This window comes from Salmo salar, chromosome 10, assembly GCF_965601325.2.
Source record: "Salmo salar chromosome 10, fSalSal1, whole genome shotgun sequence".
NCBI lineage: Eukaryota > Metazoa > Chordata > Actinopteri > Salmoniformes > Salmonidae > Salmo > Salmo salar.
The window spans coordinates 1,817,570-1,833,060 of record NC_138300.1 but is presented as its reverse complement, the minus strand read 5'-3'; the positions used below and the strand labels follow the sequence as shown (position 1 = coordinate 1,833,060).

The following is a 15,491-nucleotide window of genomic DNA, read 5'->3' as shown; positions in this document are numbered from 1 at the left end:
AAAGTCCATGGCACCTCTCTCTCCGGTCTTAAAGTCCATGGCACCTGTCTCTCTGTTCCTAAAGTCCATGACACCTCTCTCTCCGGTCTTAACGTCCATGCCATCTCTCTCTGGTCTTAGTGTCCATGGCACGTCTCTCTTTCTGGTCTTAATGTCCATGGCACCTCTCTCTCTGGTCTTAATGTCAATGGCACCTGTCTCTCTCTTTCTGGTCTTAATGTCCATGGCACATCTCTCTCTGGTCTTAAAGTCCATGGCATCTCTCTCTCCGGTCTTAACGTCCATGCCATCTCTCTCTGGTCTTAAAGTCCATGCCACCTCTCTCTCTGGTCTTAAAGTCCATGACACCGCTCTCTCTGGTCTTAATGTCCATGACACCTCTCTCTCTGGTCTTAATGTCCATGACACCTCTCTCTCTGGTCTTAATGTCCATGGCACCTCTCTCTCTCTGGTCTTAAAGTCCATGGCACCTCTCTCTCTGGTCTTAATGTCAATGGCACCTGTCTCTCTCTGGTCTTAAAGTCCACGGCACCTCTCTCTCTGGTCTGAATGTCCATGACACCTCTCTCTCTGGTCTTAATGTCCATGCCACCTCTCTCTCTGGTCTTAATGCCAATGGCACCTATCTCTCTGGTCTTAATGTCCATGGCACCTCTCTCTCTGCTCTGAAAGTCCATGACACCTCTCTCTCTGGTCTTAAAGTCCACGGCACCTCTCTCTGGTCTTAATGTCCATGCCACCTCTCTCTCTGGTCTTAAAGTCCATGGCACCTCTCTCTCTGGTCTTAAAGTCCATGGCACCTCTCTCTCTGGTCTTAATGTCCATGGCACCACTCTCTCTCTCTCTGGTCTGAATGTCCATGGCACCTCTCTCTCTCTCTCCGGTCTTAAAGTCCATGACACCTCTCTCTCTGGTCTTAATGTCCATGCCACCTCTCTCTGGTCTTAATGTCCATGCCACCTCTCTCTCTGGTCTTAATGTCCATGCCACCTCTCTCTGGTCTTAATGTCCATGCCACCTCTCTCTCTGGTCTTAAAGTCCATGCCACCTCTCTCTGGTCTTAATGTCCATGCCACCTCTCTCTCTGGTCTTAAAGTCCATGACACCTCTCTCTTTCTGGTCTTAATGTCCATGACACCTCTCTCTCTGGTCTTAAAGTCCATGGCACCTCTCTCTCCGGTCTTAAAGTCCATGACACCTCTCTCTTTCTGGTCTTAATGTCCATGGCACCTCTCTCTCTGGTCTTAAAGTCCATGGCACCTCTCTCTCCGGTCTTAAAGTCCATGGCACCTCTCTCTCTGGTCTTAAAGTCCATGACACCTCTCTCTTTCTGGTCTTAATGTCCATGGCACCTCTCTCTCTGGTCTTAATGTTCAAGCCAACTCTCTCTCTGGTCTGAAAGTCCATGCCACCTCTCTCTCTGGTCTTAACCTGTTATGGCTAGGGGGCAGTATTTTCACGGCTGGATAAAAAACGTACCCGATTTAATCTGGTTACTACTCCTGTCCAGTAACTAGAATATGCATATAATTATTGGCTTTGGATAGAAAACACTCCAAAGTTTCTAAAACTGTTTGAATGGTGTCTGTGAGTATAACAGAACTCAAATGGCAGGTCAAAACCTGAGAGATTCCTTTACAGGAAGTGGCCTGTCTGACCATTTCTTGAACTTCTTTGCCATCTCTATCTTTTACAAAGGATCTCTGCTCTAACGTGACACTTCCTACGTCTTCCATGGGCGCTCAGAGCCCGGGAAAAACCTGAATGTCGTCATCCCAGCCCCAGGCTGAAACACATTATGGCCTTTCTCAAGTGGCCGATCAAGGGACTGTGGGCTTAGGCGCGTGCCCTGGCCGCCCCCGTCTTTGTAATTTTTCCTCTGTTTGCCGAAAAGGAGATTCCCGGTCGGAATATTATCGCTTTTTTACGAGATAAATTGCATAAAAATTGATTTTAAACAGCGGTTGACATGCTTCGAAGTACGGTAATGGAATATTTAGAATTTTTTTGTCACGAATTGCGCCATGCGCACGACCCTGATATACCATTTCGGATAGTTTCTGGAACGCACGAACAAAACGCCGCTATTCGGATATAACGATGGATTATTTGGGACCAAACCAACATTTGTTATTGAAGTAGAAGTCCTGGGAGTGCATTCTGACGAAGACAACAAAGGTAATAACATTTTTGTAATAGTAAATCTGATTTTGGTGAAGGCTAAACTTGCCGGGTGTCTAAATAGCTAGCCCGTGATGGCTGGGCTATGTACTTAGAATATTGCAAAATGTGCTTTCACCAAAAAGCTATTTTAAAATCGGACATATCGAGTGCATAGAGGAGTTCTGTATCTATAATTCTTAAAATAATTGTTATGCTTTTTGTGAACGTTTATCGTGAGTAATTTAGTAAATTGTTAGTAAATTCCCCGGAAGTTTGCGGGGGGTATGCTAGTTCTGAACGTCACATGCTAATGTAAAAAGCTGTTTTTTGATATAAATATTAACTTGATTGAACAAAACATGCATGTATTGTATAACATAATGTCCTAGGTGTGTCATCTGATGAAGATCATCAAAGGTTAGTGCTGCATTTAGCTGTCTTCTGGGTTTTTGTGACATTATATGCTAGCTTGAAAAATGGGTGTCTGATTATTTCTGGCTGGGTACTCTGCTGACATAATCTAATGTTTTGCTTTCGCTGTAAAGCCTTTTTGAAATCGGACAGTGTGGTTAGATAAAGGAGAGTCTTGTCTTTAAAATGCTGTGAAATAGTCATATGTTTGAAAAATTGAAGTTTTTGAATTTTTGAGGAATTTGTAATTCGCGCCACGCCTATCATTGGATATTGGAGCAGGTGTTCCGCTAGCGGAACGTCTAGATGTAAGAGTCCATGACACCTCTCTCTGGTCTTAAAGTCCATGACACCTGTCTCTCCGGTCTTAACGTCCATGCCACCTCTCTCTGGTCTTAATGTCCATGGCACCTCTCTCTCTCTGGTCTTAAAGTCCATGACACCTCTCTCTCTGGTCTTAATGTCCAAGACATCTCTCTCTCTGGTCTTAATGTCCATGACACCTCTCTCTCTGGTCTTAAAGTCCTTGACACCTCTCTCTCTGGTCTTAATGTCCATGGCACCTCTCTCTCTGGTCTTAAAGTCCAAGACACCTCTCTCTCTGGTCTTAACCTGTTGGGGCTAGGGGGCAGTATTTTCACGGCTGGATAAAAAAACATACCCGATTTAATCTGGTTACTAATCCTACCCAGTAACGAGAATATGCATATACGTATTATATATGGATAGAAAACACCCTAAAGTTTCTAAAACTGTTTGAATGGTGTCTGTAAGTATAACAGAACTCATTTGGCAGGCAAAACCCTGAGACATTTTCTGACAGGAAGTGGATACCTGATGTGTTGAATTACCTTTAAGCCTATGCCATTGAAACACACAGGGGCTGATTAATGTTTTGGCACTTCCTATTGCTTCCACTAGATGTCACCAGCATTTACAAAGTGTTTTGAATCTTCTACTATGAGATCTGACCGAACAAGAGCCTTGGAACGGTGATGGCCGATTAGACTCTGGCGCACGAGGTCATGTTGGGTACCCTCGTTCCAATACGTTTTAAAAGAGAATGCATTCGTTCACCTTGAATATTATTCATGTTCTGGTTAAAAAAGGCAGTAATGATTTATGCTATACAACGTTTGACATGTTTGAACGAACGTAAATATATTTTTTCCCCTCGTTCATGAAGTGAAGTCCGGCGGGCTTAGATCATGTGATAACAACACGGAGCTTTTTGGACATAAATGATGAGCTTTTTTGAACAAAACTACATTCGTTATGGACCTGGGATTCCTGGAAGTGACATCTGATGAAGAGAATCAAAGGTAATGGATTATTTACATAGTATTTTCGATTTTAGATCTCTCCAACATGGCCGTTTGTCTGTATCGCAAAGCGTATTTTTCTGGGCGCAGTGCTCAGATTATTGCAAAGTGTGATTTCCCAGTAAGGTTATTTTTAAATCTGGCAAGTCGATTGCGTTCAAGAGATGTAAATCTATAATTCTTTAAATGACAATATAATATTTTACCAATGTTTTCTAATTTTAATTATTTAATTAGTGGTGCTGACTTGACTGCCGGTTATTGAAGGGAAACGATTTCCTGAACATCAACGCCATGAACTTGAGAGAACTAAAAATGCATGCATTGTCTAACATAATGTCCTAGGAGTGTCATCTGATGGAGATTGTCAAAGGTTAGTGCATCATTTTAGCTGGTTTTATGGTTTTGGTGACGCCTGTCTTTGAATTGACAAAACATTACACACAGCTATTGTCAATGTACTCTCCTAACATAATCTAACTTTATGCTTTCGCCGTAAAACCTTTTTGAAATCGGACAACGTGGTTCGATTAAGGAGATGTTTATCTTTCAAAGGGTGTAAGATAGTTGTATGTTTGAAAAATTTGAATTTTGACATTTATTTGGTTTCAAATTTGCCGCTCTTGAAATGCACCTGCTGTTGATAGGGTGCACCACGGGTGGCACGCTAGCGTCCCACATAGCCCCAAGAGGCATGCCACCTCTCTCTCTGGTCTTAAAGTCCATGGCACCTCTCTCTCTGGTCTTAAAGTCCATGACACCTCTCTCTCTGGTCTTAAAGTCCAAGACACCTCTCTCTCTGGTCTGAAAGTCCATGGCACCTCTCTCTCTCTGGTCTTAAAGTCCATGCCAACTCTCTCTCTCTCTTCGGTCTTAAAGTCTATGGCACCTCTCTCTCTCTCTCCAGGTTGCTGAAGATACATAGCCTTCCCAGTACAGTCTGCTAAAGGTACAGATAGCTGACCCAGTAGACTACATTAAACAGTATGAAGGATGTGGGGAAGAAGACCCTGGAATAAGAGTCCAGCTCCAGTATATCTATGTGGATGCGTCCTTTCCTCCAGCCGCCTCCTCTACACTCATCGTAACAGCAGAAGAAGCTCTGGCAGTCCTTCCCGTCCAGGCACTCATAGACACAGGCGTCCTCAAATTCCTGCCAGTATAGGTTGTTATACGTGGAGTTGTTCAACGTGATCACTGTAGGGGCAGGTCCCACTTCCAACACTGAGTAGTTCTGGAGGGAGACAGACAGACAGACAGACAGACAGACAGACAGACAGACAGACAGACAGACAGACAGACAGACAGACAGACAGACAGACAGAATATCAGGTTTGAGAGGAAGGAAGTGCACTGTAAGAGAGGACTGTCACTCAGATCTGGGAGAATCCATGTCTGTGTCCCAAATGACACCACGTTCGCTATATGGTGCACCACTTTTGACCACAACCCTCAGGGCCCATAGAGAATCCCATAGAGAAACTCATAGGGCCCATAGGGAAACCCATAGAGAAACCCATAGGGCCCATAGAGAAACCCACAGGGCCCATAGGGAAACCCATAGAGAAACCCATAGAGAAACCCATAGAGAAACCCATAGGGAAACCCATAGGTCTCATAGAGAAACCCATAGGGCCCATAGAGAAACCCATAGGGTTCATAGATAAACCCATAGGGCCCATAGAGAAACCCATAGGTCTCATAGAGAAACCCATAGGGCCCAGAGAGAAACCTATAGGGTTCATAGGGAAACCCATAGGGCCCATAGAAAAACCCATAGGGTTCATAGGGAAACCCATAGAGAAACCCATAGGGCCCATAGGGAAACCCATAGAGAAACCCATAGGGCTCATAGAGAAACCCATAGAGAAACCCACAGGGCTCATAGAGAAACCCATAGAGAAACCCATGGGGCTCATAGAGAAACCCATAGAGGAACCCATAGAGGAACCCACAGGGCTCTGGTCAAAAGTAGTGGACTACGTAAGGAATAGGGTTTTATTTGGGACGCAACCCAGGTCTCCCCCATCTCTGACCTCATTCACAGGCTTTAAGAGGAGAGCGTGTCACATACGTCTGTCAATATCAGACAGAGCTGAGCAGCAACACAGACCCTGTCAATATAAGACAGGACAGAGCTGACCAGCAACACAGACCCTGTCAATATCAGACAGGACAGAGCTGAGCAGCAACACAGACCCTGTCAATATCAGACAGGACAGAGCTGAGCAGCAACACAGACCCTGACAATATGAGACAGGACAGGGCTGAGCAGCAACACAGAACAGGACAATATCAGACAGAGCTGAGCGGCAACACAGACCCTGTCAATATCAGACAGGACAGAGCTGAGCGGAAACACAGACCCTGTCAATATCAGACAGAGCTGAGCAGCAACACAGATCCTGTCAACATCAGACAGAGCTGAGCGGCAACACAGACCCTGTCAATATCAGACAGGACAGAGCTGAGCAGCAACACAGACCCTGTCAACATCAGACAGGACAGAGCTGAGCAGCAACACAGACCCTGTCAACATCAGACAGTACAGAGCTGAGCAGCAACACAGATCCTGTCAATATCAGACAGAGTTGAGCAGCAACACAGACCCTGTCAATATCAGACAGAGCTGAGAGGCAACACAGAACCTGTCAATATCAAACAGGACAGAGCTGAGCAGCAACACAGACCCTGTCAATATCAGACAGGACAGAGCTGAGCTGCAACACAGACCCTGTCAATATCAGACAGAGCTGAGCGGCAACACAGACCCTGTCAATATCAGACAGGAAAGAGCTGAGCAGCAACACAGACCCTGTCAATATCAGACAGGAAAGTGCTGAGCAGCAACACAGACCCTGTCAATATCAGACAGGACAGAGCTGAGCAGCAACACAGACCCTGTCAATATCAGACAGGACAGAGCTGAGCAGCAACACAGACCCTGTCAACATCAGACAGGACAGAGCTGAGCAACAACAACATGAAACAGCTTCAGAGATGTCCAGTAACAAAACAGAGCCTCTGTTAGAACCAATAAAAGTGGTTACAAGAAATAAAACTGTCAAATTAATCATTTAGGTGACTTTTGAAGGCCGCTGTACAAATAAAATAATACTTATCGATTAACCTTTTCATAGTTTTATATATATATATATATATATATATATATATATATTTATATATATATATATATATATATATATATACACACATACATACATACATACACACATACATACATAAACACATTTAAATATAGTATTAGTAATGAAGGAGGTAGGGCGGACCGGGCTCTGACTAATATATAGTATTAGTAATGAAGGAGGTAGGGCGGACCAGGCTCTGACTAATATATAGTATTAGTAATGAAGGAGGTAGGGCGGACCAGGCTCTGACTAATATATAGTATTAGTAATGAAGGAGGTAGGGCGGACCGGGCTCTGACTAATATATAGTATTAGAAATGAAGGAGGTAGGGCGGACCAGGCTCTGACTAATATATAGTATTAGTAATGAAGGAGGTAGGGAGGACCAGGCTCTGACTAATATATAGTATTAGTAATGAAGGAGGTAGGGCGGACCGGGCTCTGACTAATATATAGTATTAGTAATGAAGGAGGTAGGGCGGACCAGGCTCTGACTAATATATAGTATTAGTAATGAAGGAGGTAGGGCGGACCAGGCTCTGACTAATATATAGTATGAGTAATGAAGGAGGTAGGGCGGACCGGGCTCTGACTAATATATAGTATTAGAAATGAAGGAGGTAGGGCGGACCAGGCTCTGACTAATATATAGTATTAGTAATGAAGGAGGTAGGGAGGACCAGGCTCTGACTAATATATAGTATTAGTAATGAAGGAGGTAGTGCGGACCGGGATCTGACTAATATATAGTATTAGTAATGAAGGAGGTAGGGCGGACCGGGCTCTGACTAATATATAGTATTAGTAATGAAGGAGGTAGTGCGGACTCTGACTAATATACAGTTTTAGTAATGAAGGAGGTAGGGCGGAACAGGAACTGACTAATTTATAGTATTAGTAATGAAGAAGGTGGGGCGGGCTCTGACTAATATATAGTATTAGTAATGAAGGAGGTAGGGAGGACCAGGCTCTGACTAATATATAGTATTAGTAATGAAGGAGGTAGGGCGGGCTCTGACTAATATATACAGCATTAGTAATGAAGGAGGTAGGGCGGACCGGGCTCTGACTAATATATAGTATTAGTAATGAAGGAGGTAGGGCGGACTGGGCTCTGACTAATATATTGTATTAGTAATGAAGGAGGTAGGGCGGACCAGTCGCTGACTAATATATAGTATTAGTAATGAAGGAGGTATGGAGGACTCTGACTAATATATAGTATTAGTAATGTAGGAGGTAGGGCGGACCGGGCTCTGACTAATATATGGTTTTAGTAATGAAGGAGGTAGGGCGGACTCTGACTAATATATAGTATTAGTAATGAAGGAGGTAGGGCGGACCAGGCTCTGACTAATATATAGTATTAGTAATGAAGGAGGTAGGGCGGACCGTGCTCTGACTAATATATACTATTAGTAATGAAGGAGGTAGAGCGGCCCGGGCTCTGACTAATATATAGTATTAGTAATGAAGGAGGTATTTCGGACCAGGCTCTGACTAATATATAGTATTAGTAATGAAGGAGGTAGGGCGGACCAGGCTCTGACTAATATATAGTATTAGTAATGAAGGAGGTAGGGCGGACCGTGCTCTGACTAATATATACTATTAGTAATGAAGGAGGTAGAGCGGCCCGGGCTCTGACTAATATATAGTATTAGTAATGAAGGAGGTATTTCGGACCAGGCTCTGACTAATATATAGTATTAGTAATGAAGGAGGTAGGGCGGGCTCTGACTAATATATATAGTATTAGCAAATGAAGGAGGTAGGGCGGACCAGGCTCTGACTAATATATAGTATTAGTAATGAAGGAGGTAGGGCGGACCGGGCTCTGACTAATATATGGTTTTAGTAATGAAGGAGGTAGGGCGGACCAGGCGCTGACTAATATATAGTATTAGCAATGAAGGAGGTAGGGCGGGCTCTGACTAATATATACAGTATTAGTAATGAAGGAGGTAGGGCGGACCGGGCTCTGACTAATATATAGTATTAGTAATGAAGGAGGTAGGGCGGACCGGGCTCTGACTAATATATAGTATTAGTAATGAAGGAGGTAGGGCGGACTGGGCTCTGACTAATATATTGTATTAGTAATGAAGGAGGTAGGGCGGACCAGTCGCTGACTAATATATAGTATTAGTAATGAAGGAGGTAGGGCGGACCGGGCTCTGACTAATATATGGTTTTAGTAATGAAGGAGGTAGGGCGGACTCTGACTAATATATAGTATTAGTAATGAAGGAGGTAGGGCAGACCAGGCTCTGACTAATATTTAGTATTAGTAATGAAGGAGGTAGGGCGGACCGTGCTCTGACTAATATATACTATTAGTAATGAAGGAGGTAGGGCGGCCCGGGCTCTGACTAATATATAGTATTAGTAATGAAGGAGGTATTTCGGACCAGGCTCTGACTAATATATAGTATTAGTAATGAAGGAGGTGGGGCGGGCTCTGACTAATATATAGTATTAGTAATGAAGGAGGTAGGGCGGGCCAGGCTCTGACCAATATATATTATTAGTAATGAAGGAGGTAGGGCGGACTCTGACTAATATACAGTTTTAGTAATGAAGGAGGTAGGGCGGACCAGGAACTGACTAATTTATAGTATTAGTAATGAAGAAGGTGGGGCGGGTTCTGACTAATATATATAGTATTAGTAATGAAGGAGGTAGGGCGGACCAGGCTCTGACTAATATATAGTATTAGTAATGAAGGAGGTAGGACGGACCAGGCTCTGACTAATATATAGTATTAGTAATGAAGGAGGTAGGGCGGACCAGGCTCTGACTAATATATAGTATTAGTAATGAAGGAGGTAGGGCGGGCTCTGACTAATATATATAGTATTAGTAATGAAGGAGGTAGGGCGGACCAGGCTCTGACTAATATATAGTATTAGTAATGAAGGAGGTAGGGAGGACCGGGCTCTGACTAATATATGGTTTTAGTAATGAAGGAGGTAGGGCGGACTCTGACTAATATATAGTATTAGTAATGAAGGAGGTAGGGTGGACCAGGCTCTGACTAATATATAGTATTAGTAATGAAGGAGGTAGTGAGGACCAGGCTCTGACTAATATACAGTATTAGTAATGAAGGAGGTATTGCGGACCAGGCTCTGACTAATATATAGTATTAGTAATGAAGAAGGTGGGGCGGGCTCTGACTAATATATAGTATTAGTAATGAAGGAGGTAGGGCGGGCCTAGCTCTGACCAATACATAGTATTAGTAATGAAGGAGGTAGGGCGGACCGGGCTCTGACTAAAATATAGTATTAGTAATGAAGGAGGTAGGGCGGACCGGGCTCTGACTAATATATGGTTTTAGTAATGAAGGAGGTAGGGCGGACTCTGACTAATATATAGTATTAGTAATGAAGGAGGTAGGGCGGACCAGGCTCTGACTAATATATAGTATTAGTAATGAAGGAGGTAGGGCGGACCGTGCTCTGACTAATATATAGTATTAGTAATGAAGGAGGAAGGGCGGCCCGGGCTCTGACTAATATATAGAATTAGTAATGAAGGAGGTAGGGCGGACCGGGCTCTGACTAATATATAGTATTAGTAATGAAGGAGGTAGGGCGGACCGGGCTCTGACTAATATATAGTATTAGTAATGAAGGAGGTAGGGCGGACCAGGCTCTGACTAATATATAGTATTAGTAATGAAGGAGGTAGGGCGGACCGTGCTCTGACTAATATATACTATTAGTAATGAAGGAGGTAGGGCGGCCCGGGCTCTGACTAATATATAGTATTAGTAATGAAGGATGTATTTCGGACCAGGCTCTGACTAATATATAGTATTAGTAATGAAGGAGGTAGGGCGGGCTCTGACTAATATATATAGTATTAGTAATGAAGGAGGTAGGGCGGACCAGGCTCTGACTAATATATAGTATTAGTAATGAAGGAGGTAGGGCGGACCGGGCTCTGACTAATATATGGTTTTAGTAATGAAGGAGGTAGTGCGGACTCTGACTAATATACAGTTTTAGTAATGAAGGAGGTAGGGCGGACCAGGAACTGACTAATTTATAGTATTAGTAATGAAGAAGGTGGGGCGGGCTCTGACTAATATATATAGTATTAGTAATGAAGGAGGTAGGGCGGACCAGGCTCTGACTAATATATAGTATTAGTAATGAAGGAGGTAGGACGGACCAGGCTCTGACTAATATATAGTATTAGTAATGAAGGAGGTAGGGCGGACCAGGCTCTGACTAATATATAGTATTAGTAATGAAGGAGGTAGGGCGGGCTCTGACTAATATATATAGTATTAGTAATGAAGGAGGTAGGGCGGACCAGGCTCTGACTAATATATAGTATTAGTAATGAAGGAGGTAGGGAGGACCGGGCTCTGACTAATATATGGTTTTAGTAATGAAGGAGGTAGGGCGGACTCTGACTAATATATAGTATTAGTAATGAAGGAGGTAGGGTGGACCAGGCTCTGACTAATATATAGTATTAGTAATGAAGGAGGTAGTGAGGACCAGGCTCTGACTAATATACAGTATTAGTAATGAAGGAGGTATTGCGGACCAGGCTCTGACTAATATATAGTATTAGTAATGAAGAAGGTGGGGCGGGCTCTGACTAATATATAGTATTAGTAATGAAGGAGGTAGGGCGGGCCTAGCTCTGACCAATACATAGTATTAGTAATGAAGGAGGTAGGGCGGACCGGGCTCTGACTAAAATATAGTATTAGTAATGAAGGAGGTAGGGCGGACCGGGCTCTGACTAATATATGGTTTTAGTAATGAAGGAGGTAGGGCGGACTCTGACTAATATATAGTATTAGTAATGAAGGAGGTAGGGCGGACCAGGCTCTGACTAATATATAGTATTAGTAATGAAGGAGGTAGGGCGGACCGTGCTCTGACTAATATATAGTATTAGTAATGAAGGAGGAAGGGCGGCCCGGGCTCTGACTAATATATAGAATTAGTAATGAAGGAGGTAGGGCGGACCGGGCTCTGACTAATATATAGTATTAGTAATGAAGGAGGTAGGGCGGACCGGGCTCTGACTAATATATAGTATTAGTAATGAAGGAGGTAGGGCGGACCAGGCTCTGACTAATATATAGTATTAGTAATGAAGGAGGTAGGGCGGACCGTGCTCTGACTAATATATACTATTAGTAATGAAGGAGGTAGGGCGGCCCGGGCTCTGACTAATATATAGTATTAGTAATGAAGGATGTATTTCGGACCAGGCTCTGACTAATATATAGTATTAGTAATGAAGGAGGTAGGGCGGGCTCTGACTAATATATATAGTATTAGTAATGAAGGAGGTAGGGCGGACCAGGCTCTGACTAATATATAGTATTAGTAATGAAGGAGGTAGGGCGGACCGGGCTCTGACTAATATATGGTTTTAGTAATGAAGGAGGTAGTGCGGACTCTGACTAATATACAGTTTTAGTAATGAAGGAGGTAGGGCGGACCAGGAACTGACTAATTTATAGTATTAGTAATGAAGAAGGTGGGGCGGGCTCTGACTAATATATATAGTATTAGTAATGAAGGAGGTAGGGCGGACCAGGCTCTGACTAATATATAGTATTAGTAATGAAGGAGGTAGGACGGACCAGGCTCTGACTAATATATAGTATTAGTAATGAAGGAGGTAGGGCGGACCGGGCTCTGACTAATATATAGTATTAGTAATGAAGGAGGTAGTGCGGACTCTGACTAATATACAGTTTTAGTAATGAAGGAGGTAGGGCGGACCAGGAACTGACTAATATATAGTATTAGTAATGAAGGAGGTAGGGCGGGCCAGGCTCTGACCAATATATATTATTAGTAATGAAGGAGGTAGGGCGGACCGGGCTCTGACTAATATATATAGTATTAGTAATGAAGGAGGTAGGGCGGACCAGGCTCTGACTAATATATAGTATTAGTAATGAAGGAGGTAGGGTGGACCGGGCTCTGACTAATATATAGTATTAGTAATGAAGGAGGTAGTGCGGACTCTGACTAATATACAGTTTTAGTAATGAAGGAGGTAGGGCGGACCAGGAACTGACTAATATATAGTATTAGTAATGAAGGAGGTAGGGCGGGCCAGGCTCTGACCAATATATATTATTATTAATGAAGGAGGTAGGGCAGACCGGGCTCTGACTAATATATATAGTATTAGTAATGAAGGAGGTAGGGCGGACCAGGCTCTGACTAATATATAGTATTAGTAATGAAGGAGGTAGTGCGGACCGGGCTCTGACTAATATATGGTTTTAGTAATGAAGGAGGTAGGGTTGACTCTGACTAATATATAGTATTAGTAATGAAGGAGGTAGGGTGGACCAGGCTCTGACTAATATATAGTATTAGTAATGAAGGAGGTAGGGAGGACCAGGCTCTGACTAATATACAGTATTAGTAATGAAGGAGGTATTGCGGACCAGGCTCTGACTAATATATAGTATTAGTAATGAAGAAGGTGGGGCGGGCTCTGACTAATATATAGTATTAGTAATGAAGGAGGTAGGGCGGGCCAGGCTCTGACCAATACATAGTATTAGTAATGAAGGAGGTAGGGCGGACCGGGCTCTGACTAATATATAGTATTAGTAATGAAGGAGGTAGGGCGGACCGGGCTCTGACTAATATATGGTTTTAGTAATGAAGGAGGTAGTGCGGACTCTGACTAATATACAGTTTTAGTAATGAGGGAGGTAGGGCGGACCAGGAACTGACTAATTTATAGTATTAGTAATGAAGAAGGTGGGGCGGGCTCTGACTAATATATATAGTATTAGTAATGAATGAGGTAGGGCGGACCAGGCTCTGACCAATATATATTATTAGTAATGAAGGAGGTAGGGCGGACCAGGCTCTGACTAATATATAGTATTAGTAATGAAGGAGGTATTTCGGACCAGGCGCTGACTAATATATAGTATTAGCAATGAAGGAGGTAGGGCGGGCTCTGACTAATATATACAGTATTAGTAATGAAGGAGGTAGGGCGGACCGGGCTCTGACTAATATATAGTATTAGTAATGAAGGAGGTAGGGCGGACCGGGCTCTGACTAATATATAGTATTAGTAATGAAGGAGGTAGGGCGGACTGGGCTCTGACTAATATATTGTATTAGTAATGAAGGAGGTAGGGCGGACCAGTCGCTGACTAATATATAGTATTAGTAATGAAGGAGGTAGGGCGGACCGGGCTCTGACTAATATATGGTTTTAGTAATGAAGGAGGTAGGGCGGACTCTGACTAATATATAGTATTAGTAATGAAGGAGGTAGGGCAGACCAGGCTCTGACTAATATTTAGTATTAGTAATGAAGGAGGTAGGGCGGACCGTGCTCTGACTAATATATACTATTAGTAATGAAGGAGGTAGGGCGGCCCGGGCTCTGACTAATATATAGTATTAGTAATGAAGGAGGTATTTCGGACCAGGCTCTGACTAATATATAGTATTAGTAATGAAGGAGGTGGGGCGGGCTCTGACTAATATATAGTATTAGTAATGAAGGAGGTAGGGCGGGCCAGGCTCTGACCAATATATATTATTAGTAATGAAGGAGGTAGGGCGGACTCTGACTAATATACAGTTTTAGTAATGAAGGAGGTAGGGCGGACCAGGAACTGACTAATTTATAGTATTAGTAATGAAGAAGGTGGGGCGGGTTCTGACTAATATATATAGTATTAGTAATGAAGGAGGTAGGGCGGACCAGGCTCTGACTAATATATAGTATTAGTAATGAAGGAGGTAGGACGGACCAGGCTCTGACTAATATATAGTATTAGTAATGAAGGAGGTAGGGCGGACCAGGCTCTGACTAATATATAGTATTAGTAATGAAGGAGGTAGTGCGGGCTCTGACTAATATATATAGTATTAGTAATGAAGGAGGTAGGGCGGACCAGGCTCTGACTAATATATAGTATTAGTAATGAAGGAGGTAGAGAGGACCGGGCTCTGACTAATATATGGTTTTAGTAATGAAGGAGGTAGGGCGGACTCTGACTAATATATAGTATTAGTAATGAAGGAGGTAGGGTGGACCAGGCTCTGACTAATATATAGTATTAATAATGAAGGAGGTAGTGAGGACCAGGCTCTGACTAATATACAGTATTAGTAATGAAGGAGGTATTGCGGACCAGGCTCTGACTAATATATAGTATTAGTAATGAAGAAGGTGGGGCGGGCTCTGACTAATATATAGTATTAGTAATGAAGGAGGTAGGGCGGGCCTAGCTCTGACCAATACATAGTATTAGTAATGAAGGAGGTAGGGCGGACCGGGCTCTGACTAAAATATAGTATTAGTAATGAAGGAGGTAGGGCGGACCGGGCTCTGACTAATATATGGTTTTAGTAATGAAGGAGGTAGGGCGGACTCTGACTAATATATAGTATTAGTAATGAAGGAGGTAGGG

General features: G+C 43.2%; 1 protein-coding gene across 1 annotated transcript in view; it reads right to left on the bottom strand.

Annotated features, from left to right (window-relative positions):
• Positions 1–4,839: 4,839 nt before the first annotated feature.
• LOC106613408 (gamma-aminobutyric acid receptor subunit gamma-3-like) overlaps positions 4,840–15,491 on the bottom strand; it is a 225,088-nt gene continuing 214,436 nt past the window's right edge. The window contains exon 7 of the mRNA XM_045688601.1: positions 4,840–5,130. Coding sequence (XP_045544557.1) covers positions 4,840–5,130 — 291 coding nt within the window. The remainder of the gene's footprint in view (positions 5,131–15,491) is intronic.